This window comes from Peromyscus eremicus, chromosome 9 (assembly GCF_949786415.1).
Source record: "Peromyscus eremicus chromosome 9, PerEre_H2_v1, whole genome shotgun sequence".
NCBI lineage: Eukaryota > Metazoa > Chordata > Mammalia > Rodentia > Cricetidae > Peromyscus > Peromyscus eremicus.
Window position 1 is genome coordinate 59,651,230 of NC_081425.1, and position 26,245 is coordinate 59,677,474.

The 26,245-nt window shown below is 43.1% G+C and overlaps 1 protein-coding gene across 6 annotated transcripts in view; it reads right to left on the minus strand.

The window, feature by feature from the left end:
- Rnaseh2b (ribonuclease H2 subunit B) overlaps positions 1 to 26,245 on the minus strand; it is a 59,181-nt gene that overhangs the window by 15,526 nt on the left and 17,410 nt on the right. For 4 of the 6 annotated variants that reach the window (XM_059273519.1, XM_059273516.1, XM_059273514.1 and 1 more), the window contains exons 2-9: positions 25,952 to 26,023; positions 23,869 to 23,976; positions 22,656 to 22,732; positions 19,358 to 19,472; positions 8,908 to 8,972; positions 8,022 to 8,127; positions 6,680 to 6,761; positions 4,991 to 5,033 (exon numbers count right to left, since the gene is read on the minus strand). In XM_059273519.1, the coding sequence (XP_059129502.1) occupies positions 4,991 to 5,033; positions 6,680 to 6,761; positions 8,022 to 8,127; positions 8,908 to 8,972; positions 19,358 to 19,472; positions 22,656 to 22,732; positions 23,869 to 23,976; positions 25,952 to 26,023 (668 nt within the window). Of the gene's footprint in view, positions 1 to 1,513; positions 1,963 to 4,990; positions 5,034 to 6,679; positions 6,762 to 8,021; positions 8,128 to 8,907; positions 8,973 to 19,357; positions 19,473 to 22,655; positions 22,733 to 23,868; positions 23,977 to 25,951; positions 26,024 to 26,245 lie in introns of those variants that run through there. The other 2 variants (XM_059273518.1, XM_059273515.1) reach the window with 2 other exon arrangements.

The following is a 26,245-nucleotide window of genomic DNA, read 5'->3' on the forward strand; positions in this document are numbered from 1 at the left end:
GGGCTTTGAGGAGAGAGGAAGTTACTGTCTTCAGGTGATGTAGCAACTGGCGAATTACTCAGGTTCCAGAGGACAACTCCACACCCAGGCTCACAGGGGGGTCCCTGGTTAAACCCAGTGGGCCACAAAGCAAAACCAAAAGCAAAATAAAAGGACATGAGAAAGGGGTGGGAATTGGTGGGAGGAAGGGGGACGTGTAGCAGTGGGGGGAGGCGGGTGGGTGGAGAAAGTGGCAGTAGGATATATTATATATATATGTATATGTATGAAATTGTCAAAGAAGGAATTAATATAAAATATATCGCAGAGAGATGGCATTATAAAGCACTTGGACTTGCCCCACTTCACTGAAAAGTCAAACAAAGATATCTGCTGTTCATTTCTGGTTCACAGGACAAGGACACCACTGTACAAATGTTCAACATGTAGGAAGAGGGAAGGTGCTTTAAAAGCTCACATCCGCATGAAAAACAAAGTGTTTATTAAAGGAGAACAGGAAAAGAAGAGGAAGGGGAAGGGATGGGGGGGAGGGAATGAAGGGAGGAGGGCAGTGGAGGGGGGAGGGGAAGGGATGAAAAGTGAAGGGGAGCAGCGAAGGAAGGGGAGGGAGTGGAGGGGGAGCAGTATCTTCTGCATGTGACCAGTTCTTATGCTAATTCTGGCATAATTCTGCTATATACACTGGGAAATAAGGGCTTGGTATTTCCTGTTATTTTGATATTTAAAAGTCTGAATCATTATCAACTGGGCAGTTGCTTCAGGAGAAATAACAAGTGGGTCAGAAGGACACAAAGAACATTACTAAGCAGGTGTGAGGCAGTGTACCCTAGCCCAACAGTCTGTGGTCTTCAGCGCTCTTATAAAAATGTCTCTAAGCCCAGTAACTGCATTTAGCTCCTTCCGGTTGACAGTGACAAACCAAAAACCTAATGGGGTAGGGAGGTGGGCGGCAGCAAAGGCAGGCACGTGACCACATGGGGTGGGGGGAGCCCGCAGGACACCAAGTATAGTAAGGATGTGAAGTTCTATGCAACCCTTTATAACTACGTAACTACACGCAGAGACTCCTGAAAGCAAGCGCTCATATCTTTATAAAAACCAGTCAACTCTTGGGCACAAACAGGAAGGTCAGAGGCCAGAGATGGCCTGTGCTGTTTAAGTAATTTTTTTTGTTGTTGTTTTTCAAGACAGAATTTCTCTGTGTAGCTCTGGCTATCCTGGAACTCATTCTGTAGACAGGGCTGACCTCAAACTCAAAAGATCTGCCTGCCTCTGCTTCTGAGTACTGAGATTAAAGGTGGTAATTAAAGGTGGGATTAACACCTAGCTTCAGCTTGCGCTGTTTATACTATATCATCCAGTACAGCATGTCCTCTGAACACTAGAATCCCTAGGACACACGGAGAAGGAGAAGGAGGTTACAAGGACATTATGGACTATTTTTCCCATGCTGCCTTTCAGGTACTCCTTTTCCATTTACATGATTTGTTTTCATACTGAAAATCAAACCAACTTTTTTTTGCCCCAGGAGGTTTCTGTTCTCCCTAACCTTGCTTTAGGATGTCTGCATTACCCTTTGACAGGTGTACCTCTTCATCTGACACTCTCCCTGGGGTGGGTTGCATCCATTTGCTCCCACTCCCACCCCCCACACTAGGGTGGCACTTGTCTCCAGCCTTATACCGACCGGGTCAGTGAAAGAAAATGAAAGTACTTATAAAAGTCTTTCCAGCCTTTTCAGAGAGATTCCCTCCTGGATAGATCTTTGTCTTGTCCTGACTTACCTCCTTTCCCCAGATACAGAGTCCCTGTCTTCCTCCACACCAGCAGCCCATCTCCAGGTCCCACACCACTGCGGGGAGGAAGCTGCCCCGCTGGGCTCTCTGGCTCTCCAGCTCTCCACCTGTACTATGGCTAGGCTCTAGCCACAGGGGATTCTGGCTGCTGTTTTTCTAATATTGGCTTGAAGGAGAGACAAAACTAGAGAGGATTTGCCATATTTCAAGAAGTTTTTTGTTTTTTCTAGAGCTATTACAGGTGATTTTGCCATACTGATGTTATTTCCAGGTGAATCTAATTTATGCCTTTACAGAAAGAGAAAAAAATCTGAGAAGCAAAGACCTGAAAAGCTTTTAGTTTTTTAGAGAGAGGTTTCTATTTTCCCCAAAGTTTCTGTTCTCCTAACTTTGATTTTATGGTCAAACGGAAACTAATTTTGATTGTACAGTATTGTAATGGCATTTGCCATTGGAGCGGAGAATTTTGTTTCGTCTACGTCCGCATCAGGGAAAATTCTTTCCTCTGCCATTCAGGACTTAAAGCTAAGCTGTTCATAGGCCAAAAGCTTCCACAGGAATCTTTTTCTGCTCACGTTTCTCATCTTTAATAAATTTTTTCTCTGATTTTTTCCCCAGGATTTTGCATTCATAGCCCCCTAGTTGGAGATTCAAGGACATGGTTCCTCTGTTTTGTTGCTTATCTTATCCTAATTTTTTTCTTAAACTACATTCCTACATTCTACTCGTATTCTAAATTTCTTCTTACACTATTTTCCTATAGATAGAAATTAAGGGAGAGAGAAAAAGAAAGAAACCCTGATAGAAAGAAATATACGCTGTAGCCTCACTTTTTAACTTCAGGATTCCACTGCCTAACTTCCACTCCCGAGAATAAAATACCGTAGTCTTTATTATTCAATTCCTTATTGGCATGCCTTACACCCACGATGCCTCCATTCTCCTTTCGCCAAGTCCCTGGTCCCTGTTCGGGTGTCATTTGTGGGGGACTGGCCTCCACCTTTACCTGGGTACTCTTGAGGAGTGAAGGATAAGAGATTTAGATAGAAATATAGAGGGAAGAAAGACAGAAACACAGGACAGCCTCAGGAAGCCCTGGATCCTTATCCACTGGCCCCTTCTGTCGCTACTAAAGGGCTTTTTATAGGAATGCCAAGGGGTGGAGCAAAAGATCCGCCCCAAGCACAGCCTAGTGCAGCCCCTTCCAATCACCCGGTAACCAGCATGTGGTCAATCCATCCCCTTATGCAGTCCAGCTGGGTAAAGCAAGACTAATCCATAGGTGATCTCTGAGTTACCAAGGAAGACAGATTTGAGGAAAAGAAATACACTTATTTTTTTTTGAAAAAGAGAAATCAACAAACATTCTTATAGCTCCTACCATTTTTGTTAAAGCAGGGCAATTATTTTTCTCTCTGTCCTTTGTAGTTACTGCTAAAGGTTAACCTGAATGGAAAGTATCTAAGTAGAGCAGACTTTTGTAGATCTCTGCCTAGTGCTATCCTTTATGGGAGTAAAAAAGGTTCTGGGTGATACCCTGGACCAGTAGTTCTCAACCTGTGGGTTGTGACCCCTTTGGGGGGGTTGAAAATCAGATATCTTGCATATCAGACATTTACATTATGATTCACAATAGTCAAAATTGCAGTTATGAAGTAGCAATAAAAATAATTTTCTGGTTGGGGGTTATCACAACACGAGGAATTGTATTAAAGGGTTGTAACATTAGGAAGGTTGAGAACCATTGCTTTAGAACAATCAAGGTGCATGCTTATTCTCATCTTGGAGTAACACATAGGGATCTAATATTTGGCCAGAACTGTGAGGCAGGCTACAGCTGTGACTAGGTATAGCTAACGCCTGGCTTCTCCATCTGGATCTGAAAATTAACACAAGCTGTGGAGGAGTTGGGGTGGCAATTCTGAGACTATTCTGAAGAGGGAAAGGCATTCCAAAAAGGCTGGGGAGATGAAAGCTTGTCATGCTAATAAGAGAACTGGAGTTTGACGGCCAGAACCCATATAACAAAGTAGATGTAGTGGCGCATGCTTGTAATCCTAGCACTGGGGAGACAGAAACAGGCAGATCCCTTGGGATTGATGGCCCGTCTGGCCCTCCTTGGTGAGCTCTAGGCCAGTGAGAGACAATAGGAAAACAAGCCGGGCGGTGGTGGCGCACACCTTTAATCCCAGCACTCGGGAGGCAGAGGCAGGCGGATCTCTGTGAGTTCGAGGCCAGCCTGGGCTACAAAGCGAGTTCCAGGAAAGGCGCAAAGCTACAGAGAAACCCTGTCTCAAAAAATCAAAAAAAAGAGAAAACAAGGTGGATGGTGTTTCCTGAAGAACAGTATCTGAGGCTGTCCCTAGCCCTTCACAGGTATGTGTGCTCATGTGAACCCACATATGTGGACATGTGTGTGCGCACACACACCCTTATATACACATGAACACAAACACACAAAGGATTCCTGTTAACAGATGACAGTCATGCACAAATATGCTTTTCAAACTCAGGAAAGCCCCAATCATCCTTTCTTCAAAGTACTCTTTGTGTTAGAAAAATCAAGCCCTGTATCCCTTTGTGCCAATGACAATTTAATTTGGCAAAATGACATTCAGTTATAGGTAGTCAATGCAAGATTTCAGCCAGCATGGCTGCAGACATCTGTAATCCCAGACTTTGGGAGACAGGCAGAAGGACTAAGTTCAAGGCCAGTCTGAGCCACATAGTGAGACCCTATCTCAAGGGGCAAAAAAAATTTTTTTTAATTATATATCTATAAAGATTTATTTTTATTTATGTGTATGTGCATATGAAAAGGTGTGTGCAGGTGCCCACTGAGGACAAAGAAGGCATCAAGTCCCCTGGTGCCCTGGAGCTGGAGTTATACAGGTGGTTGTAGACCAACTCTGCTTCTCTGCAGAAGGAGCACGCTCTCGAAGCTGTTGAGCCAGCTCTCTAGCCCTGACCATATATGCTAACAGAAGAGTCTTTGCTAAAATAAACTTGCTTTACACCATCCAGGAGAAATCTACAAACTAAAACAGTCATACAATCAGAATTCAAGTTATACCATGTCATGTAAGATAGATTTTTTTTTACCCTTTAAAATAGAATAGAAAGGCTGAAGTGATGGTTAAAGATAAAGTAGTTTTCTAAGTGTCCCCAAGGACACCTTGGTCACAGTTTCTTACCTTCGATGGAGGGTTTGGAGATGAAGCTGGAGGTTCTGGAAGCCTAAGGAAGTTAAAATTAAGAATCACTGTTAGGTATGTCTCACGTCTCATAGACAACAGAGAAGCCGTAGTGAGTCTTATCTGGAGAGACCTGACCCTCACATACTATCCAGCTCACCTTAGTGAAGAAGGCAGTTTCATTGAATGAATGACATCTTGCCTCTTATGTCCTTACACTAGTGATGTCTAAGTGAAAAGACACAGCTAGAACCCATTTTGTGGAAGTGACTTGCTTCACGTTCATCTCTGTCACTGCCTTTTGGTAGAGGAGTATTTTTTTTGTTTCTTCATAAATGACAATGCTAGCATTCATTTAAAAGTGAAAAGTACTGCAACTGTTGGGGAAAGTCACATGAATGTTATCGTTTCTCTATCAAAGAGTAGTTTGGTTTGCATTATCTTCCACCCAAAATATTTAACCCAAATTTTAATGTAAAGAAAAAGTCAGCACAAGTAACAGATAGAAAACAAAGGCCTTTATCAAGACAAGCAGCATGGGAATCCAGAGAAACATCAAGCAGAGAGAAGCTTAGTAAAAGCAAGCTTCCCACACCCCTAACTAGTAAAGGAACCAGCTTCTACTTCAATTTTTTGAAGTAGGTGTGCTAGGTAGTTTTTATTGTCAACTTGACACAACCTAGAATCACCCAGGAAGAGGGAACCTCAACTGAAGAATTGCCTGGAACAGACTGACTGACCTGTGGGTATGTCTCTGAGGTACTACTGTCTTGACTGATGAGGGAGGGCCCTGTCCGCTGTGGGCAGCACCATCCCCAGAGGGGTGGGCCCAGGCTGTATAAGAAAGCTATATAAGCAAGCTAATGAGCCATGTCTCTTATTACCACGCCTCAGGTTCCTGCCCAGATTTCCCTTGAAGATGGACTGTAACTTGTAGGTCAAAATAATCCCTTCCTTCCCCAGGCTGTTTTTGGTTAGTGTTCTATCACAGCAACAGAAGGCAGACTAGGACAGCAGGACCTGTGGAATTTGCTGTAAGTAGCAACTATATTATCACTTATTTCACAATAAAGAAGAAAAAGGGTTTAATCAGGATCAGGAAAAGCTATTAAATCATCACACACATGAAACTTTAATACCAACCACTAATATCTTGAAAATTAACAAGAAAAGGAAAGTCTTTAAAATACATTAAAGGTCTTTATACAGGAAGGTCGTCTTGAAGACCAAGCATCTTGCTGCCCTTCAGGACAGTCAGCAGTGACCCGAGCACTCAGCACTGGGCTGCAGGTACTGGGTGGAGATCTTACAACAGTGAAGGAGGCATCCTATAGAACTGTCACACGTACTTCTTAAAACTATTACTGTCTGCTTTTACTTCCCATCTCTCTCCTAAAACGACCACAAAGGACCAGATTAACTGCCCTGGGGACAAAAATTTAACACATATTATCCTCTAAAACTTCACAAAGCTATAATTTTAACCCCAAACTTAAGAGGCTACAAGCAGTTTCTACAAAATCAAATCATTCTATTTAATGTCTATTAAAAGTCCTTTCCTGGTCACAGTGTGATGCAGCCCAAGGATAACAACATCTAACAACCTGACACGCCATGCCATCGAGGACCCCCTGTCAGAAGGGAACACAGAGGAGCTTGTGAATCAGACTGGAAATGAACAACACTTACTTCAAGGACTTTGATAAGTCATCACTTAATTCTTTAGGGATGTAATCAGAGATCAGACCATGGGCATAGCGAACATAATCTTCTGAAAGAAACAGAACAGGGAATGAACGAAAAATTATTACTAATAACTATAGTGGTTTGAATCAAACAATCCAATTCAAATTATTGTTCTATGTGGCTTTGGAAATTCACTGAAACTCTAGTTTCAGTTTCTGCATTGGTAAAACAAGGACACTAAGACCCAACCATCAGACAAGAGAAATACAGTGGATGAGATGTAATAGGGGATGCTGCCACAGGTGTGACTGCGTATCGAATGGCCCTAAATATCCTTTACAAATAAAGATTCAGGCCAGCTTTCTTAGTTGAAGCCCCAAATACAAATACAATCACAAACCAGCTGTAACAGCAAGACCTATTTGCATCTCTTTTATATGGCTACTTTTTTGCAAGCCTGCTTTAGAAAAGAAGAAAGCTAATTACTGAACAGGAATGAGTATGCTCACTTCAAAGAAATAAAAAAAAAATAAGTAAAATCATTTACATGATTTGTCTCTCCTAGGTATTTGCTTTGTAAGAACGCAAACATCTTACACACACACACACACACACACACACACACACACACACACACACACACACGGTAACCGAACAGGAAGAACAATTGACTGTGCAGAATGTAGAATCTAATTTTAACTTCTGGTGTTCTGCACCAACCACACTAGGTCGGGCTGAGGAGGTCGAGTAGTGGCAGAGTCTGCCTAGTGTGCTTGAGACTGGAGGTTCAGTTCTCAGAATGGATGGAAGGTAGGAAGGGAATGAAGAAAAGATGGAAATACAAACCAAAACAATTTCTTTTGCAAAGTGAACTGATTTCTACTGATAGAACACCAAGAGCTCTCTCAGGAGATGTGAGATACTGGGACTGTAAAGAGCAACCTCCCCCAGGGGCCCTGAGGCAGGACGATGGTCAGGCCAAAGGCTGAAGGGCATGTAGTCTAGCTGAGGGCCTCCATCAGCATTCCCCTGGCTTCACTATTTGCTAGCCAGGAATTTGGCACAGCCTTGCCTCTTATGACATCTCTGGTACACCTGTCATATTACAAACACTTCCTAAAGCGTAGCAAGAGTATTCAGAGTCACTGTCACCATTAGTATAAAATACTATTCACCAGACAAATGATTCAAGCCACAATTAATGACCGGCACCACCTAAGGCTGGAAACCATCAGTGTCTGAGCTCAGAGGAAAACCTGCCCACACAGGAGAACAGGAAGCTTCTACAGTTTGAAACCCTCAGACAGCAGACAAGAGGTTAATTCTGTGGCAACCCTTCGCTTACCTTCCTTGTCCCTGGAAAACTGATCACCAGAGAAATATGCAGATGACTGCACCCGGGCTCCCACAGTGATATTATTGGCTTTCAATGCTGCCACAGTTTGGTTGACCTAGGAGGAAAATGCAAGAATATACTTTGAACTTAACTTTGTAATGCCACGACTTTCCAGATGGCTTTTGGTCCACCTGATATCCAGGAAATATTTAAGCTCCTAGAACTATCTTTGCTAGCTGTGGTGGTTTGAATAAGAATGACCCCCATAGGATCATATATTTGAACACTTAGGAACTCTTTGAAAGGATTTGGAGGCCCGGCCTTGTTGGGGTAGGTGTGGCCTTGATAGAGGAAGTGAGGTTTCAAAGCCATGCCGGGCCCAGTGCCTGCTTCTCTACCTACGGATCAGGGTGTATCTCTCAGCTACTGCTCCAGTGCCATGCTCCCCGCCTGGATGATAATGAACTAAACCTCTGAAACTGTAAGCAAGACCCCAAATGAATAAATTCTTTTAGAAGAGTTGCCTTGGCCATGTCTCTTCACAGCAACAGAACAATGACTGAGATCCCAGCTGTCAGAAAACAAGCCGGCTGCACAGTTAAAGAGAGGTGGAGCCACAGTACTGACGGATCTCAACACATGGGCGGGCTTCCGGAGACCCCCACGACATGGTGGGAGGTGCTGTGAGAACGGAGAGAAAAGACTCTAGGGTTAATCTGCCCCTCCCGGTTACGTGAACAACATCCAACCACGAGAGCTCCTGGCATTCAGGGACAGGACCATGCAATCAAAAGAAAACTAGGTTCTGTTTAACCTGGGATCTCTATAGGCATTTTCCTGGATGTTCGGGATGGCCGTGCATCTGGTCTTACTGTCTAGTCTCAAGGCCACACACCTTTTTCACCAGCCACTTCAGCGTCTTCTCTGTGCTGTACTTGTAGTACTTCTTACTGTTGACTTCTGCATTGAATTAAGAGAAGAGTAAGAACCTCAGGATAATGAATTAAACTAACAAAAGCCACGAACTTATAACACAAACTACATACACAAAGAGTGACTTCAAGCCACTTCATAGTAGTTTGTATTATTCAAAATCTCATGATAGAAACCCGAGAATATACTTGAGACAGTAAAAAATAAATAAATAAATAAAATAAAATCCCAAGCAGAGTTTGGGTGCCTCAGACGTCAACCATCACTAAGTGAGCAGACATTTAGGAATTCCTCTACTCATACAAAAACTCAGAAGAAAACATTTTTTTAAAACTCTATCAACTAACATGCTAAGCAATCTTGTTTTTTCTGAACAACTCACTCACTCCAATGTTTTCAATAAAACAGGTCCTTCTTCAATAAAAATGGAAATCCCCAGGTTTGGGGTGGGCATCACAGTGGAGCAGGCAGCTGGAAATTCACTGTATACACTCAGGGGAAAACATCTTAGCATCTACTCAACACTTGCCCTGCCAGGACTGGTGAAGCCTGGAGGACCAGATCCATCTGTCTCTTGGTGTATTACCAATGTCACCCTTGCTCATTCAGGAGGACTTTGATTCCTGGTGACCTCAGTGTGTTCCCTAACAGGGATAGAGTCCGCCTCTTGTAAAGGCTAGCTAATCTCTTCATGATGCACCTGGCTTTCTACACTGTAATGACACCAGGACCTCCTGTGTAATGCTTTCACTATGGGCTCTCTTCTCCCTCCCACCTGGCCTTCTCTGCAGCCCTGCAGGAGTCACATTCATGAGCACTGGAAAGCCTCTGGCCAGGTAGACTCCACGGGAGCCATACAGAATGAGTTCCCCTCCCCTCCTTCTGGGCCTTGGGAAATGGAAAGTGCTTTCCTAGGGTAGTTTATGGAAGTCTATTAAATGACCCTGAGTCTCAGTCTCCAGGTATCTCCTCCCCTGTGTAGCATGTGGCTGATGACATGCAGGGCCAGATGCAGCAGGATAGGGAGGGGTCACCCTACAGAAGGACATTGTGTCAAGTGTCTAAGAACTCCTTCTCTTCTAGGGCCAGGACAGCCTGGGCACACGGTCCATTGCAGTACAAGGCTGTTAGCCTGGACTGCACTCCCCTGGAGGCCACTTCTCACCCTGCACACAAGTCAGACACTGTGAGCACTCAGCTACTCAATGAAGGCACAGTTTAGCGGCTTGTTAGAAACTCACTCACTACCTGAGACTTTCAAAAAAAACCTCATTGCTCAAGTCTCTCCTGAAAGATTCACCTCTGCTGCTCACTTCTTTTGCCCCAATCTCCAAATTTCCTACAAGAACCCCTCTTCCTGAGCCCCTTGAGCTAGGCTCTCCTGCTCATCTTGGGTAGAGTCAGACTCAGCTGCCTGTCTGAGTTTATATACACCCAGCTCACCTTGGGATGTGACCTCACTCTCAGAACCTGCTTCCTCCAACATAAAAGAGGGGATAACCTAAGAGACTGTTTTGAGCACAACAGGAGGTAATACACCCAAATTATAATACAGTGTCTCACACACACACACACACACACACACACACACACACACACACACACACACACACAAACAAAACAAAAAACAAACAAACAAACAAACAAAAATGACAAAGGCATTTGTGAACACTAACAGCAGGAGCTTTAATAAGCTCTTCACTACCCAGTGATTTTAGCAATCTTAAAGGGACCCCCCATCAGAGTGACATTAAGTAAACTGCCCAAAGTACTAGAACACAGCCCCAGCTGTGGATCCCAGAGTAAGGAAGTGTCCCTGCGCCAGCCAGCATTTCTTAACCCCCCCCCCCATTCTCCATGGGAAAAGCCCTTCTCCAACATGCACCCATTAAGCTGGTTCCTTTGGTCTTCCACCTCCCAGGACTTCTTGGATTGTTTTCCCTTAACACAATGGGAAGTATAACACCCTAAATGAACCCTAGTAAGTCCACATCAAAACAGTTCACCTTCACCCTGGACCATATGTCCCTAGTTACTGGAGCTCAAATCTTGGGGCAGCACTCAATCATGCCTTGCCTGAACACGACCTTTCTAGGATAGACTGGAAGTGGGAAGTGTGGCTAGAATCAGAAGGCCCACCTTCTACTGCGAGGTCACAAATGACTTTTTTCAAGACCTAGACACACCGGGGGCTGGTGGTGGCGCACGCCTTTAATCCCAGCACTCGGGAGGCAGAGGCAGGCGGTTCTTTGTGAGTTCGAGGCCAGCCTGGGCTACAGGCTCAGTGAGTTGCAGGAAAGGCTCCAAAGCTACATGGAGAAACCCTGTCTCAAAAAAAAAAAAAACCAACAAAACAAAACAAAACAAAAAAGAGCTAGCTAGACACTACGTCGGTATACTGTTGGTAGAATGAGTGTACATACCCATTTTTAGTGTATAATATTTAAGCATTACGGAGAAATCATTACAGGTAATCTCTTCTGTGATTTTAACTGTTATTTTGACAAAACCTAGGATCACCAGAGAATGGAACTGCGCTCTCTCTGTTGTTATTGTTTTGCGCCCCCCACCCTCCTAGACAAGGTTTCTCTGTGTAACCCTGGCTGTCCTGGAACTTGATCTGTAGCCCAGGCTGGCCTAGCACTCAGAGATCCTCCTGACTCTGCTTCCCGAGTGCTGGGATTAAAGGCATGTGCCACCAACCCAACTAAGGAGAGAATCTCAGTAATAAGAGATTATCCCGATCAGGATATCTTGTGGGCGTGTCTTGGAGGAATACCTCAACTGTACCGATTAGGGTGGGAAGGTCTGCCCACTGTGGGTAGCACCATTCTTGAGTTATATAAAAGTAGGCAAAGCCAGTTGAGGAGTAGCATGTACACAGGCATGAATTTACTGCTCTGCTCTCGACTGTGGATATAACGAGACCAGTTCTTTCAAGCTCCTGCCACTCTAGCTGCTCTGCTATGATGGACTGTAATTTGGAACTGTGAACTGTGACCTAAAAGAAACCCTTTCTCCCCTAAGCTACTTCTCTCAGGGCATTTTATCACAACAGTGTGAGACAAAACTAAAACATGCCCTGAACACCTACAGTTCTCCCTCTCACCTTTCCAATCTCAGGTGGCCACTGAGCACCTAGTAGGTTCTTTTCTGCTTTATTCTAGGGTAATGGTTCCCAACCTTCCTGATGCTGCGACCCCTTAATCCAGTTCCTCATGTACTGGTGACCCCCAACCACAAAATTCTTTCATTGCTACTTCATAACTGTCATTATGAATCATAATATAAATATCTGATCTGTGACCCCAAAGGGGTTGTGACGCATAGTTTGAGAAGTGTTGTTCTAGAGCTTTGTAGAAATGGGTCTTGCGGAGTGTGTTCAACAGTTTCTGAGAGATGTACCCATGCTGCTGTCTGCAGCAGCTCCCTCCTTAGCACTGTGGTGTGGCCCTGGTGTCAGAGACCGCATTTGCTGACCCATCCAAGACAGCCATTGATCTGTTCTACTCTTGGGCTATTTGGGAATGGTTGCTATTTAAAACAAAACAAAAGAGAGGCTGTATCCTCACTCAAAATTTTACACTGATACACATTTTAATATACCTAGAAAAAAGAATTAGGAATAGAATTACTGAGTCACAGAAAACTGTCAAGTGGTCATAACTGGGTCTTTAAAAAAACCAAGACTATTAACTTGATGAAATATAAGATACACTTTTTTATACAGGTAGTTCTGTGCCTAAGAAATACTGGAGTTCCTCAAGATCATACAGATTTTGTCCTTTTTCTTCTAGAAGTTCAATCATTTTTACTTTTGCATTTAATTCAACAAGCAAAGGAATTACTTTTTCTGACAATGTCCATTATTTGGATATTTGCTCATATGGATATTTGATTCAAAAATCCCTTCTCATCTTGAACTTTCACGACACATGACTACATACACAAAGCTGCTGTCTGTAAGTGACCTTGCATCTCAACACCTTGCTTATTGAACGTCCCACTTTCTTGTAAGTCCCTATGGGTTTTTATACACACAACAATACTGTCTGTAAAAAAAAAGGCAGTTTTACAGTGATTCTCAATGGCCTGCCTTTTCTCTTTCCCTCATATTCCTCAGCCTTCTAAGACTTCTGGTTGGACATGTCCAGTTTTGTAGTAAAAGTGAAAGTGGGGGTATTCTATTCTTTGGGAGTAAAATTTTAAATATACAGTAGAGTAGTTCAAGTTAAGCTAAATAATAAAGTAGTTAAAGTTAGGCTGTAACAAGTATCTCTCTCTTTTTTTTTTTCTCTCAATCTCTACTAAAATTAGGTCTAAAAATGTAGACTTAGGCATATTAGGGTAGAATAGGCTTTAGGTATACGGATATTGTGTAGGCTTAATAGGAAGGAACTTAGGGTAGGCTTAGAATTTCCCTAGTGCCGGACCTGGAATGCAGAGGGCAGCGTCCAGGACCTAGTAGACTGTGAACTTGGCAGTCTAAGCAGCTCTAGCTCCAGAAACCGCCCATAAGACCCGCGGGGCGTTAGAGCAGTGTGCAGGCAGCAGACACCAAGAGCCAGCAAAAGCAGAGACAGGTGGAGCAGTGTCTGCAAGCTTTCAACCGTAAAAAAGCTGCAGTGAGGAGCGGAGCTGCCAAGCTGTGAGAGAGGTGAACCGCAAGCAGCTGAGATGGGGTGGAGCCCAGGGAGCTGTGGAAGTGAGAGCTGTGCTTCAGAGATGCTGGAACCTAGGCCAGCCCGAGCTTCCAGTGGTTGGGTGTGGCTGGAACCATGGAGTTGCCCTAGGGGCAGCATTCAGACTGTAAGTAGGGCATCACTGAGAGGAGGACTCAGATATCCGGGTGGAGCAGATAACAGAGTCAGGGGTGCATCGGCCCCACTGGCCATGGCTGGGTTTTCTCCTGGAGCCAGGGTTTCTGTATGCAAGCTGCAGCCTGTAGTAGAGGGAGGAATCTTGAGCCCATGTGGCGAAAGGCAGTTGAGAGTGCTTGGGCCTCAGGACCGGGATTGTAAAAGCTGAAATGGAACAGAGCCGGCAGCTAAAGTCTGCGCACCAAAGCACTCATAGCAGCTCAGTTACTATGGTAGTTACTTTGTTCTGAGGCAATGTTCCTAGCGAAAGACTGCTATAAAATGCTGCTCTAACTGAAAGTGCCTCTGTGGCTGAGAATGAAAGTTTCAGAGATGCTTGTTTGAACTAGAATTGTTAACTGCAAAAGTTTTTGGTTGTGGGAAACATTTCTTTGTATTTGAAACTGTAAGACTGGTACCAGAATTAATTTTTTAAACTTTTTTCAGATTTAAGAAATTAGATGGACAGGAGTGATTCCATTGCAATGGGACAATTTTGACTTTTCCTACACATTTGGACTTTATTAACTGTGATGATTCACGAACTGTTTTGTGCTAAAAATGGAACTGTTTAAACAGAGAAGTTTAGGTTTTATTCTATTCAGGTTCAAGATGCAGTTTAAAAAAATTAGAAAGAAAAGGAGGGGTTAATATTCCTCAATCTATTTAATTTAATTTAATTATAAAAATACTTTTTTGTCCCTTGAGTGGACTAATATTAAGTTGTGTTAATGTACCCTATGTTTATATAGTTCTATTAAGAAATTGTTTTTAGATTTTTGCTAAAGTTTTTAAAGTGTTAATGGTTCTATTAAGAGTTTGCTTTTGGATGTAAGTTTGAGAGAATTGTAATTATGTACAGTAATATTTATATTAGAATTATGTTAATCTGTTAATGTTTGGTGAAGCTAAGGGAGTCTTTAAGTTTGATGCAGTTGCATCCGGAGTTTTTCAATTTATTTGATGTGGTTGCATCAAGAGTTTTTTTTTTTTTTATTTAAAAAAGGGCTTCATACATCTAAGACTGCTGAAGTCATCTTAGACCCATTCCAAAAATGACATTCCATCATCCTCTACTCCTTCACTGGGAGGCATGGCAGTTATGGGGATTGCTGTGGTTGTTAACAGCTACTTGCAAGCTCTTAAAATATTAAGAAGTGGGACCTGTGAGAGCCCACAGAGGTTTCTTAGTAAGATCTGAGCTTGCTTTACCCGGCAGGACTGCATAAGAGGATGATTGGACCACGGGCCTGGATACCAGGTGCTGGGAAAGGTCTACACTTGGCTGTATCTAGCATGGAGAGGTCTTTTGACTCACCCTTGGCATTGTTATAAAAAGCCCCTTTGAATAAAGTTCTGGGCCATTGGGTATTGACCAAGGTCCTCCCGAAGCTATCTTGTGTTTCTGTCTTTCCTCTCGTTGGTTAGGCCTATTATTTTATCTACAAATTCCTTATTCCTTTCCTCTGTCCTCTTCATAGGAACCCCGAAAAAGATGGGGGCTGGTCCCTCACAGGTCATGAACTTGAGAAGGAGTAGGGTACACAGAAGGAATTGGAAGTGGAGAGGGTGGAGTGGAGATGATGTAAACATAGTACATGCATATGAAAATCTCAAAAAAAAAAAACCCTAAAAAACAACAACAAACACCTCATGCATGTACATCCTAAAGTTAATACTTGTGAATCAGTGAGCTAGACAATATGTGCATATGGTATAAGGGTTTATCCCCTTCATGCATTTGGTGCATCTAAAACTGGCCTCATGCATCTGGAAAGATTGAGTTTACAAAATAAAAATCAAAAAAAGTAGTTTTATGATTAAATAACATGTTAGGTAACTGGGTAATTAGTGTGCAAACCTGAACTTCCCCCCAAAGACTTGCTGAACAAATTGCCTAGGGCACATTTTCATTCCTACTTTCTCAAGGTTTTCCATGATCAAGAAGCCTGCAGAACCCTTTCCCCTCCTCCTTACTTAGAATCTTGGCAACTGCACTAGTCAGTTTCCCATACCTGCCTGTTAGTTACATGCCCAGTACAGAGCAGCTCTGGCTTGTACTATGAAAAATGTCTCAGTCAAGGCCAAGTTCATGACCTGCTATTAGTCCTTTCCTGTGTCTTCTCCACTAACTGTGATCCTCTTTGCCCAAGAACATGCTGAGACCCTGAGTCAGTAACTAGATCAGAGCATTTCCCCCTTGGCAATGCAGTCAGGGCACAGGCTCCTTGAAAAGGGACTGTGGCTGTGATTTTCCATCAGGGAGAAAGCAGCACAGAAGGTCCTTATGTACCTACTGGACTCAACCTGATCTTTAGCACCGCAGACACTGAAACCTGCATCTAGGGCTGATACGCATGAGATGGGGGAATCTGAATAGATAAAGACCAGAAAATAGAACCAAACACTAATTTACAATAGAGGAATTCAAACTTGAATAAGCAGCCACTATTTAACACAATCACTGAAGATGACCTGGAAGCTATACAATGCCTAAAAACCCTCGGGAGCTCTCTGTAGGCCAGAAGTGTCTGCTCCTGAAGCCATCCTCACTCCCTCTGGCTACCTCCTCTAACTCTTTTTTTGCTACATAAAAGGCGATTATTGAGAGGGAATACAACACCTAAAGATTCTAGTAGAGTATCATGGAGTATTACATGGCTGTAGGAAGGAAGGCAAGAACCATTATCAGATGCGTTCAAATCCTGTCTCTACACTCTTTGTAATGCTGGTCACATTAGTTAAGCTCTTTGAGCCTCAGGTTATAACAGTGACAAGAATTACTGTAAAGATTTACAGTATATAAAGTGATGTCATGTGTTTACATTTGACAGGCTCTCACAGCCAGGTGTAAATGCAGAACTGGACATTTCCTACAGATCTTTGTGAGAACTATGCCCCGATGGACAGTGCGCTGTGTCTGTGCACACCCTTGTAGGAGTGAGGCCAGCGGTGTGGACCCACTCTGGTGTATTCTGTTGGAGGGTTTTCTTTTGGAAGAAAGAGGCATGCAAGGTCTTCAGGCATCTTTTCCCTCTCCAGTTTCAAGGGTTTTGGTTTTCAATTTTCTGTCAAATTTACAGACTATTGTTCATTACAGGAAGGTTGGTTAGAAAGAAAACTGCAAACCCTTAGGGCACCAGATAGTCTCTTTCTGGGTAATGTGGAAACTGAATCACTTTGCTCTGCTTTGCTATAATTTAAACACAAACAAAAAACATTTGAGATGGAGGGTTCTTGAAACTTGAGTTTATGTGTACTAGTCTATGTGCTAGGTAATGTTGAAAAGTAAGGGGAACAGAGACAGAGGCACCTGAAGACACAACAGCTGGACCAAATGGGGCAGTGTGGGTGGGGGTGTGCTGCTCTCAGACAGACTTTAAGTGAGCAAAGGATTACTAATCCTGCTTCTGAGTTTTGGTTCCAGATGATTATTTTAATAAAGTGCTAATGGCAGAATTCTAGATACAAGTTAATTGCATTTTCAACTCATAATAAATTGGAAAAACTTAAATTGACTTGTAATTATTCTTTATCACTTTAGCATTCAAAAATGGTTATGGGCAACTTCATCTATGTCACCATGAAAAGATGGCTGTCCATCCCAAACATAGCATCAGGGGGACCTTTAATGAGAAGACTTACAATCTTGGTGTCATATACCTCTCAGACCCAAAATGGGTTCCCAAATGTGGCCAGATAGGAACTAGTAGGAACTAGTAGACCTCTCGAACGTAACAGTTAGTGCCCCCCCCCCACTGTAAACTTATGCTTCTTGGGAGTCACCACGTCCTTGGTTTCAGAACTGTCACAGGTGTCAGACCATCAGTGACCCTAAACCACCATAATTTACCAGCATGTTCTGGTGCTCACACTTTCTTTTTCCTCAACTCTGAAATTACTTGGATGATTTTTTAGATACTGACACGAAGTTTACATAGTGTTTCTAACTTGTCAAAACATATTCACAAATGAAAATGAAAACGTGATGTACCAGAAACTGTGGGATCCAATAAAAGCAGTTAGAGGGAAGTTTATAACTAAAAATGCCTACATTATAAAACAAACAAACAAACAAACACCATTCAGATCTCAAATAAATAACTTAATGATGTACCTCATGTTTTTTAAAAGAACAAACCAAACTTCAAATCATTAGACAGAAAGAAAGAATAAAAACCAGGGCAGACATTGGTTAAATACAACGAAAAGAACAATATAAAGGATCAAGGAAATAAAAATTGACCTGAAAGGAAGATAGACAAAGCCCAAACTAACTAAAAGAAAGAGAAAGACCCAAAGTAATAAAATGAGAGGTTAAAAAGAGACATGACAACATGTACCAATGCAATTCAAAAGATCATCACTTTGAAAACCTATATTCCAGAAAATTGGAAAAATCCTAAAGAAATGAATAAATGTTTAGATATATATGACTTATAAAAATTAAACCAAGAGAATATAAACAACAGATCTACAGATAAGAAACTTATTTATAAGCAAGAAATCGAAACAGTAATAAAATGTCTCCCAACTGAAACCCAGACCAGGAGGATTAGCTGCTGAATTCTCATGCAGTGCTAAAGAAGTTAGCTGCAGTGTTCTTCAAATTATTGCATATGATTAAGAGAAGGAACACTAGTAAACTTCTTTCATGAAGTCAGTACCCTGATACCCAAACTGATAGGGATACAACAAAAAGAAAATTCCAACTAGTAATGAGCATGGGTCTAACAATTCTCAACAAAACACTAAATTCAACAGCATATTAAAGAGATCATTCATTATGACCAAATTAGCGTCATTCCATGCAAGCTTTGTTAAACATATGCAAATCAGTAAGTTTAATAACAACATTTAAATAGACTCAAGAATAGAAATCACATGGTTCTCTCAATAGATGAAGAAAGGGCCTTTGACAAGTCCAAGATCTTTTGATGAAGAAGAAATAAAGAAAACTCTAGAGAAGGAATGTACTTCAGCACAGCAAAGGCTACCCATGGCAGACACAGCCAACATTATACTAAATGAGGAAACCTCAAAGTATTTCCTCTAAAACTGGGAATGAGATAAGGGTGTCTGCTCTTTCCACTCTTATTCAGTGTAGTCTATGAAGACTCAAAGTCCATGATACACTTGAAAGAAAATGTCTTTACGAAGCTCATCATCATACGCACCAACATCGCTCATTTTCTCCTTTCAAAACACCCGTGACTAGTACCTATAACCACACTCTTCACCCCTCAGCCTGCTCCTCTGGTCCACATTCCATCTGCTGATGCCATCAGGGCATGTCTTCTGGGCTCAAGCCCAGAGTCACTCTTGACTCTCTCCTTCACGTGAGCACCACTGCATCACCAGATTCGGATGTCTACATCAAAACAGCTGCTTCCCTCTGTCCCCATCTCCCAGCTCAGGCTCCCTTGCTCTCCCATTTCGATGACTGTAGCACCTTAGCTTCTCCAGAATACGCTCCATCTCTCAGATCTCTCTGTTGAGAACCTCACAGATTCACACGACCACAGCCTGATTCCGAAGGCTTGTGCACCATACCTTTCTCCTCTGTCACATGCCGAAGTGACTTCTCAAGCTCAGGAAATTTCAGCAACAAGATGCAATCTGGAAACATGTCATCCACTACAACTTGATCCAAGGGCTGATACTTTCCCTGAAAGGAACATCTGAGTCAGTCAGGTGGCAAACAGTCCAGTCAATAAGATTTTACACAAAAAGAAGAGGGGAAAAAAAATGGACCATTTCACAGAAAATCTTTACATTAGCATCTGAGCTCCTCATTCCACTGAGGGCCCTCTAAACTGGGATAGGTTCAAGGGCCATCCCTGAGCTCCTCTAGTGAGGAGGACCTTCCAAACATCAAGCTAGCTCCCTCAAGGGTACAGTCACTGTGTGAAACAGAAAATCCCAGGAAAACACAGAGACAGGACTGAAAAGATCATGGAGACTGAAGGTGGTCCAGTTATTCCATATGAAAAAGAGCCAGCTGAGGTCACAAGGCAGAAGTCCCCATTGTCACACAGGCCTAGAACAAGCCCAGACAGACCAGACCCAGAATATACCATCTGCTTCCCTGTCTTCACTCCAGGGCTGAAGAAAAAACCAAAACAAATCAAAAGGCCCTACTCCAAAAAGAAAAATTCTCAAAGTGAATCCGTTCCTCCGGAGCCATCAGCTGAGCCTTCCAAATTAGACGGGAATAAAGAAAAAGGCAACCATGACGTAAGAACAGAGCTGCAGGCAGCTTAAGACACGTCTAGACAGACAAGTTGACACAGCTGTCAGGGGTGAGCCATGCAGACGTTCTCAGATGGACTTTCTCCTAATTCTCCTAATGGCAAGGAGAAAGCGTATCTGATGAAGACATTCTCCTGATTTGGGAACTAGGCTTAGGAAGGATGCACTGGCTGTCCAGGTCCCACCTCCGTTTCTCTGTTCCTGTGACCAAACTTCTAAAGACAGACGTGTGACTGATCGATTTTCTCTGGCTTTCAAGGTGAATCCTCTTGTTTCTTTCACGGTACACATGATAACTTGTTACATTTTTCCATTAGGCTAAAAGAGGGCGAAAAATGTCTGAAATGTTCTGCCGTCTAACCGAGGCTCCCCAGTGTTACAGTCTTTAGGTTTCTATTTTAAAGGCTTGCCTTCCATGATCAACCAGGAATTTTACACTTAGCTGCTTTAAATAGTACTGACATGTATGGTACCACAGTCATGATATTTCCTTTGCCACATGTACATAAAGAAGTAAAATAAAAATCTGTTTTAAATATGGTTAATAAGAGTTGGTGTTAAAGGTTGTGATTTAACAGGAACAGGCCAAATTCGAAAATGGGGACAATATTTTAATAACTAAATTAGATACGACCTCATCTAAAATGCAGGGAAGAAATACTAGACACCCATGTGTTTACACTTGCAGGACTCAAGAAGAAAAAGCGCAGTGGCTCCGTGAGCATCATTCTGCTTCCCTCTGCATCTGTCACCTTGAATTTACCACACAAGGCCTTAGAGGCCCCCGGAAGGCCAGGCTGAGGAGCACTAAACCCGGGTCTTGCTCTTAACAGGAGATGGGCAGGCAGTGCTGTGCCCTGAAGCTGTGAGTGCCAAGTGCCATTCTCCCTGTTAATTTACCCTAGAAAACACCACACTTGTGAACCAACTAAAGTTTGCAACTTCATCCCCGAATCCTCCTACAGCTTCCTGGCAATAACCAGAGCCATCTCTACCGTTTAGAGGCGTGAGTCTCAACAGCCGTGCACCCCAGTATGTGGCTCTCACGGCAGCTTTCAGATAAGAGCAAAGTGAGTCAGCTGAGGGGCAGAGCTCCACTAACACACTGTAAAAGGAGAGAAGAAGGTGTACCAAGAGAAAGTAGGAAGAAAAGCTTTGGGTGAGTTTTATGATTTTCAGTATTTACAACTTAAAATCAATCAATCTACAAAATAAAGTTTTTGAGAATTTGATTTAAAGACCACATAAAATGAACCATAAGCTTTACTCTATATGCAAATGTAAGAGTCCAAGAAATATAGATAGGCTTAGGCAGTTCAAGCAACTCATTAAAAAAAAGTGAGCTCAAAGATTTAAGCTGATGGATGGACCCCTGAGTGTTCCTAATTCCCCTCTAGGATGTTCCCAGCTCAAATCTATAGTCATGATAAGAGGCCAACTGCATTTGCATCAGGTTGGCATGGCACTGGTAACTGAAATGATAGTGGACAAAACTGGGGTTCTTATCCAGAGTTAAGGCAGAGACACCAAAGCACACCCGGATACACTGTATTCTTGCAGTTTTTAAATTGCCAGTTTCACTTAAGATATCCTTGCTCACTGGGCGGTGGTGTCTCACGCCTTTGATCCCAGCACTCGGGAGGCAGAGGCAGGTGGATCTCTGTGAGTTCAAAGCCAGCCTGGTCTACAGAGTGAGTTGCAGGACAGGCACCAAAACTACACAGAGAAACCCTGTCTCAAAAAAACCAAACCAAAACAAAACAAAAACCAAACAAACAAAAAGGTATCCTTGCTCAGTGGGGCTAGAGAGAAGGCTCAGAGGGCCAGAACACTTGCTGATCTTGCAGAGGAGCCCTATGTGGCAGCTCACAGTTGCCTGTAGCTCCAGTTCCCAGAGCTGTGATGCTCTCTTCTGGCCTCCATGAGTGCCAGGCACACACACTGTACATATGGGTAGTCACTCATGCATACACATAAAAGAAATCTAAAACAAACAACAACAAAAGCAGAAAGCCAATAAAACAAACAAAAAGACAATATCGTTGTAGTACAAGCAAAGACTTTTCTTAACCCTCCATCCGAATGCAGTCCTCACAGCTCTGAATGAGGGAAGCGCGCTTATCCGCTTACTGCTGTTGTACCTGAGGTACAGACATCGTCATGGAAAGCCCCAAGAGATGGAGTGCTGAGAGAAGTTAGTGCTTTTGCTCTGGATGCTCGAGTCTCAAGCATACCTAGCTTCCCCATTAGTGTTTACCAGGCACACTCCAGGTTATCTATTTCTCAGACACTCACATAAGAAGGTAAATCTCCTGGCCAAATTCTTAACATTCACATCTAAGCACTTGGTGGTAAGAAGTTTTCATTGCTATGCGTGGCTACCACTGAGGTACAAAGAGTGGCATGCAAGGCCGCTGAGGTCACAGTGCCCTAGTAGCAAATCTGATCACCGTTAAGGTGCTGCTTCTCCGGGGAGGGCAGGGTGCTCTGACCCACACTGGTACTCATGGGGCACATATTTAATGACTGAAGCGCACTGTGAAAAGGAGAAGGGGTATCTCCCGCCCCTCCCTGCAGTCGCCCCAAGTGGGAAGCTCACCTCTTTGCCAGCCTTTATGAGGTAGTGAAGGAGTAGAAACAGAGGGTCCATGGGTGTTGCAAAATGGAGAAGCCCCCCTGCAGGTGAAAAGGAACAGAGAGGCGTATGCCTCATGAGGACCACTTGGTTATTCCATCTCTCAGGGTGAGCTGCATGTGAAACCCCACATTCATTCTTGCACATGCCTAGGACATCTGCCCATCGGGCAGCTTGTGCGACAGCTTGTGCTTCCCATCAGGCAAACTCAGGAGTCGACAAACACCTTGGTTTAAATGCTCCCATTTCCTGGAGATAGATTTTACTCCACACAGCTTCAAATCCCCAAAGAAAAGAGCTTCCCTCCATTTCCCAGTCTCCACCTGACGTCTGCAGCTATCCGCCAATACCAGCTGAGAGTGTGCCACAGCAGAAGCTGGAGCTCTGACGTGCTGCCTAAGGACTAGGCACAGCTACAGCAAGGGTAGGGGACCGTGTACTTTCCACCTCCCTACACAAACCACACTTAATTTAAAAAAAAGTATTTTTATCCCATAGAGGCCCCAGAGGGCATCAGCTCTCCTGGAGGGGGTGGGACCTTGGAGTCTTTTCCTCTTGCTCTCTTTCTCTCTTTGGTTGTTGGCCAGGAAGTGAGTGTTTTGGCCACATGGTGCCACAATGATGTGCTACCTCAAGACCAACCAGCCCAAGGGACTGTAGACCAACACCTCCCAACTGTGAGGCACAGCACATCTTCTCTTCTAATAGGTGGGCAATCTAGGTATGTGTCTTTATTCTACGACAGTGACAGGAAAGCGGGCTAAAAGAAGGCACAGTAAGTTACATGAGAAACCACTTCTGAAAAAAGCTGTTACATTCTAGCATGTTTTAGAAACTGTATCAGCTTGCTCAAGGAAATAAAATGTTCAAAATTCCTCTAAAGGAAATGTTTCCAATCAACTTAACCTGCACTCCAAGGCATTCAGGCCATCTCACTCCTGCCAGAAGATATGTTGGCATTTTAGGAAATAAAGCAGAATAGTCAGTTTAACATGTGACAACATGACTTAGCGTCACTTGATCCAAACCCTTTCTGATACACAGAATAGTTTCTTACTTACACACTCCAAGCCAGGAGGATGAACCCACATACCCACAGGAGCTGTGGAGTATGTTTAGTTACTGATAGGAAAAAAATTACACTATATATCTATATCTATATCTATCTGTCACTTACCTGATTGAACTGATTGATTTATAAACCAAGAACGGTGCTTTTCCTTGAAGACTTTGACTTCAAACAGCTGCTGCAGACACATATCGAATAAGTAAAAGCTTCCTTCCCCTGTAACACAGATGTGTTTAGTATTCATCACTTTCCTCATGCACATATGTACATCAGAAGTCTGTCCAGAGTTCCAAGGAATGCTCCTAAGAGGAGCCTACACATCTGGAGTCATGCTCTACACTCGTGAACTCCAAGGAAGGCTTATGGGTATTAGGCGTAGACATTCACTTTCCAGCTCCATAATCCTCACTAAATGTAAACCATGAAAATGAAAGGCACAAGCCATTTACCTTGACTGTTACACCACCTCCTAACTACCAAATCCTAATGGTTCTGACAGATGGGTGAGCTAGTGCCTGGGTCTGTCCCTATGCCAGTATGTAGCTCCCTATATACAGGAACCAAGACAAGGACCAAGCCCTCAGATGCCACTGGCCTCTGTACTGAGAAAGAGAAGGACACTCTTCAAGCCTTAGTCAAATGGATGGAATTTTCTGTTTTATTCTTTTAAAGCGGGCTGGAGGGGGGAGGGGGCAGGACAGATAGAGGCTCAGCTCTGTCACCGGTAAAGCACTTGCCTAGCATGTGCTAGGTCCAGAGTTCAATCCTCAGCAAATCAGATGTGTGGAGACAGGAGGGGTGAAACCTGTGCATACCTGAGGTTTTTACCCCTAACTCAGGTCCAGAGTCAGTTCTCAGCACCATGAGTCTATGTGGTGGGAGAAACGGGGATAGAAGGGATGCATATCTGATGTTTTACCGCTCCACTCATCAAATCTTTTTCTAACCACACAGCAGTCTCTGAAATCGCTGGAATCACATGCTGAGTGTGATACTGAAGAAGTTACATAACCCTTACTATGGCTCTACTTGCTAATCTGTGTACAGGGCAATACTGAATCCGCCTCAGAGGGTCTTTATGAGAGCCGGACAAAAGAAAACACCCATACATTTCCTAGAGCACTACTTAGGACACAGGAAGGGCTTAGAGCACTCCTCTTCCCTTCGCCAATAGTGAAAATAAAGCACACACGCCTCGTCTGTGCACATCTATATGAAAACTGGAGTTGCAGAGGAAGATGCTTTTTCTTGCTAAGTGCTTCAGCCCAGGACAGCCGCCTAAAGCTTCTGAATTTCTCATCTCAGCTCTGGCTGTTCAGTGTGGCTCAACAGGAATATTCAATGGCACTTTGAGGAAAGACACTAGGGAGGAAGGGCGGGTGTTTGTTTTTTGTTCTCTTTTACTCTGTCATTGTTGGAGTTACACATCTCTTCAACAAAACACCACCCATGTGCTCTCCCTCATTCACTCTGCGGTGACACCGTCACCAGGAGAGCCCTGACATACAGGCATCATGTGTTTACAGATCCTTACAAATCAATAGAATCTGCTGTCACCTCATGGCTGAGTGTATTCAAAATTCAAAATTCATAAACAAAACAAAATGTGCTGGATATAAAATTAAAATAAACCTCTCTCTCAATAAAACATAAATCTCTCCAATATACAATGATTTTAATAAAAGGAAAACCATTGTCTAACGGGGGGAGGTAGCCTTTTTGGTCAGTGTGAAAGAAAGGAACAGCTAAAAAACGAAACCAACCAAAATCACGACATGTCAAAGACGGCCTTCTGCGTTTTCACTCCGGTTGTTTATTTTACTGTACAACACTAAATGAATATAAATGCAGGCTAGTGTTGTGTAAGAACGCTAAGGAAAGTTGGCATAAGAAAGCCAAAGAAAAATCAATCCATTTCCAGAGAACTCAAACATGCCAACATTTCTAACGACTCAACATTCTGTGGATGAAAAGTAAAAAAAAAAAAAAAAAAAAAAAAAAAAAAAAAAAAGGTCTTTGCAGTGTTTAGTGTGATTTATCTTGGAAAATTAATCGGCTTCATTTTCCACCACAGGATGCTGTGAACTTTTAAGTTAACTCAAAACGACACCTAGGCAAGTGAGCGCTCCACATACTCAGCACAATGCTGGAAACATTGCAGGATGAGAGGACCCGAGAAAGCAAGACCCACCTGAGCGCGGGTTGACCAGTTTTACAAACAGGAGGCCATTCTTCATCTTCTTTGAGGCATCTTTTAAATATTCTGAAAAGAAATAGTGAATCTGAGAAATTTAAAGACAGTCTCTCGACTGTGCCTTCACTTTCTCTCATTTTCCTACTTAGGCAATTTTTCTTTCTAAAATGTTTATCATTTTTTAGCTGTTTTCCAGGGGAGCTACAGCGGAATCTGAGGTAGGTTTGGTTTAGCTCTAGGGAAGGAAGTGATGAGGGCAGGGCTCGAGGGTCACATGTTGTAAGCAGCCTC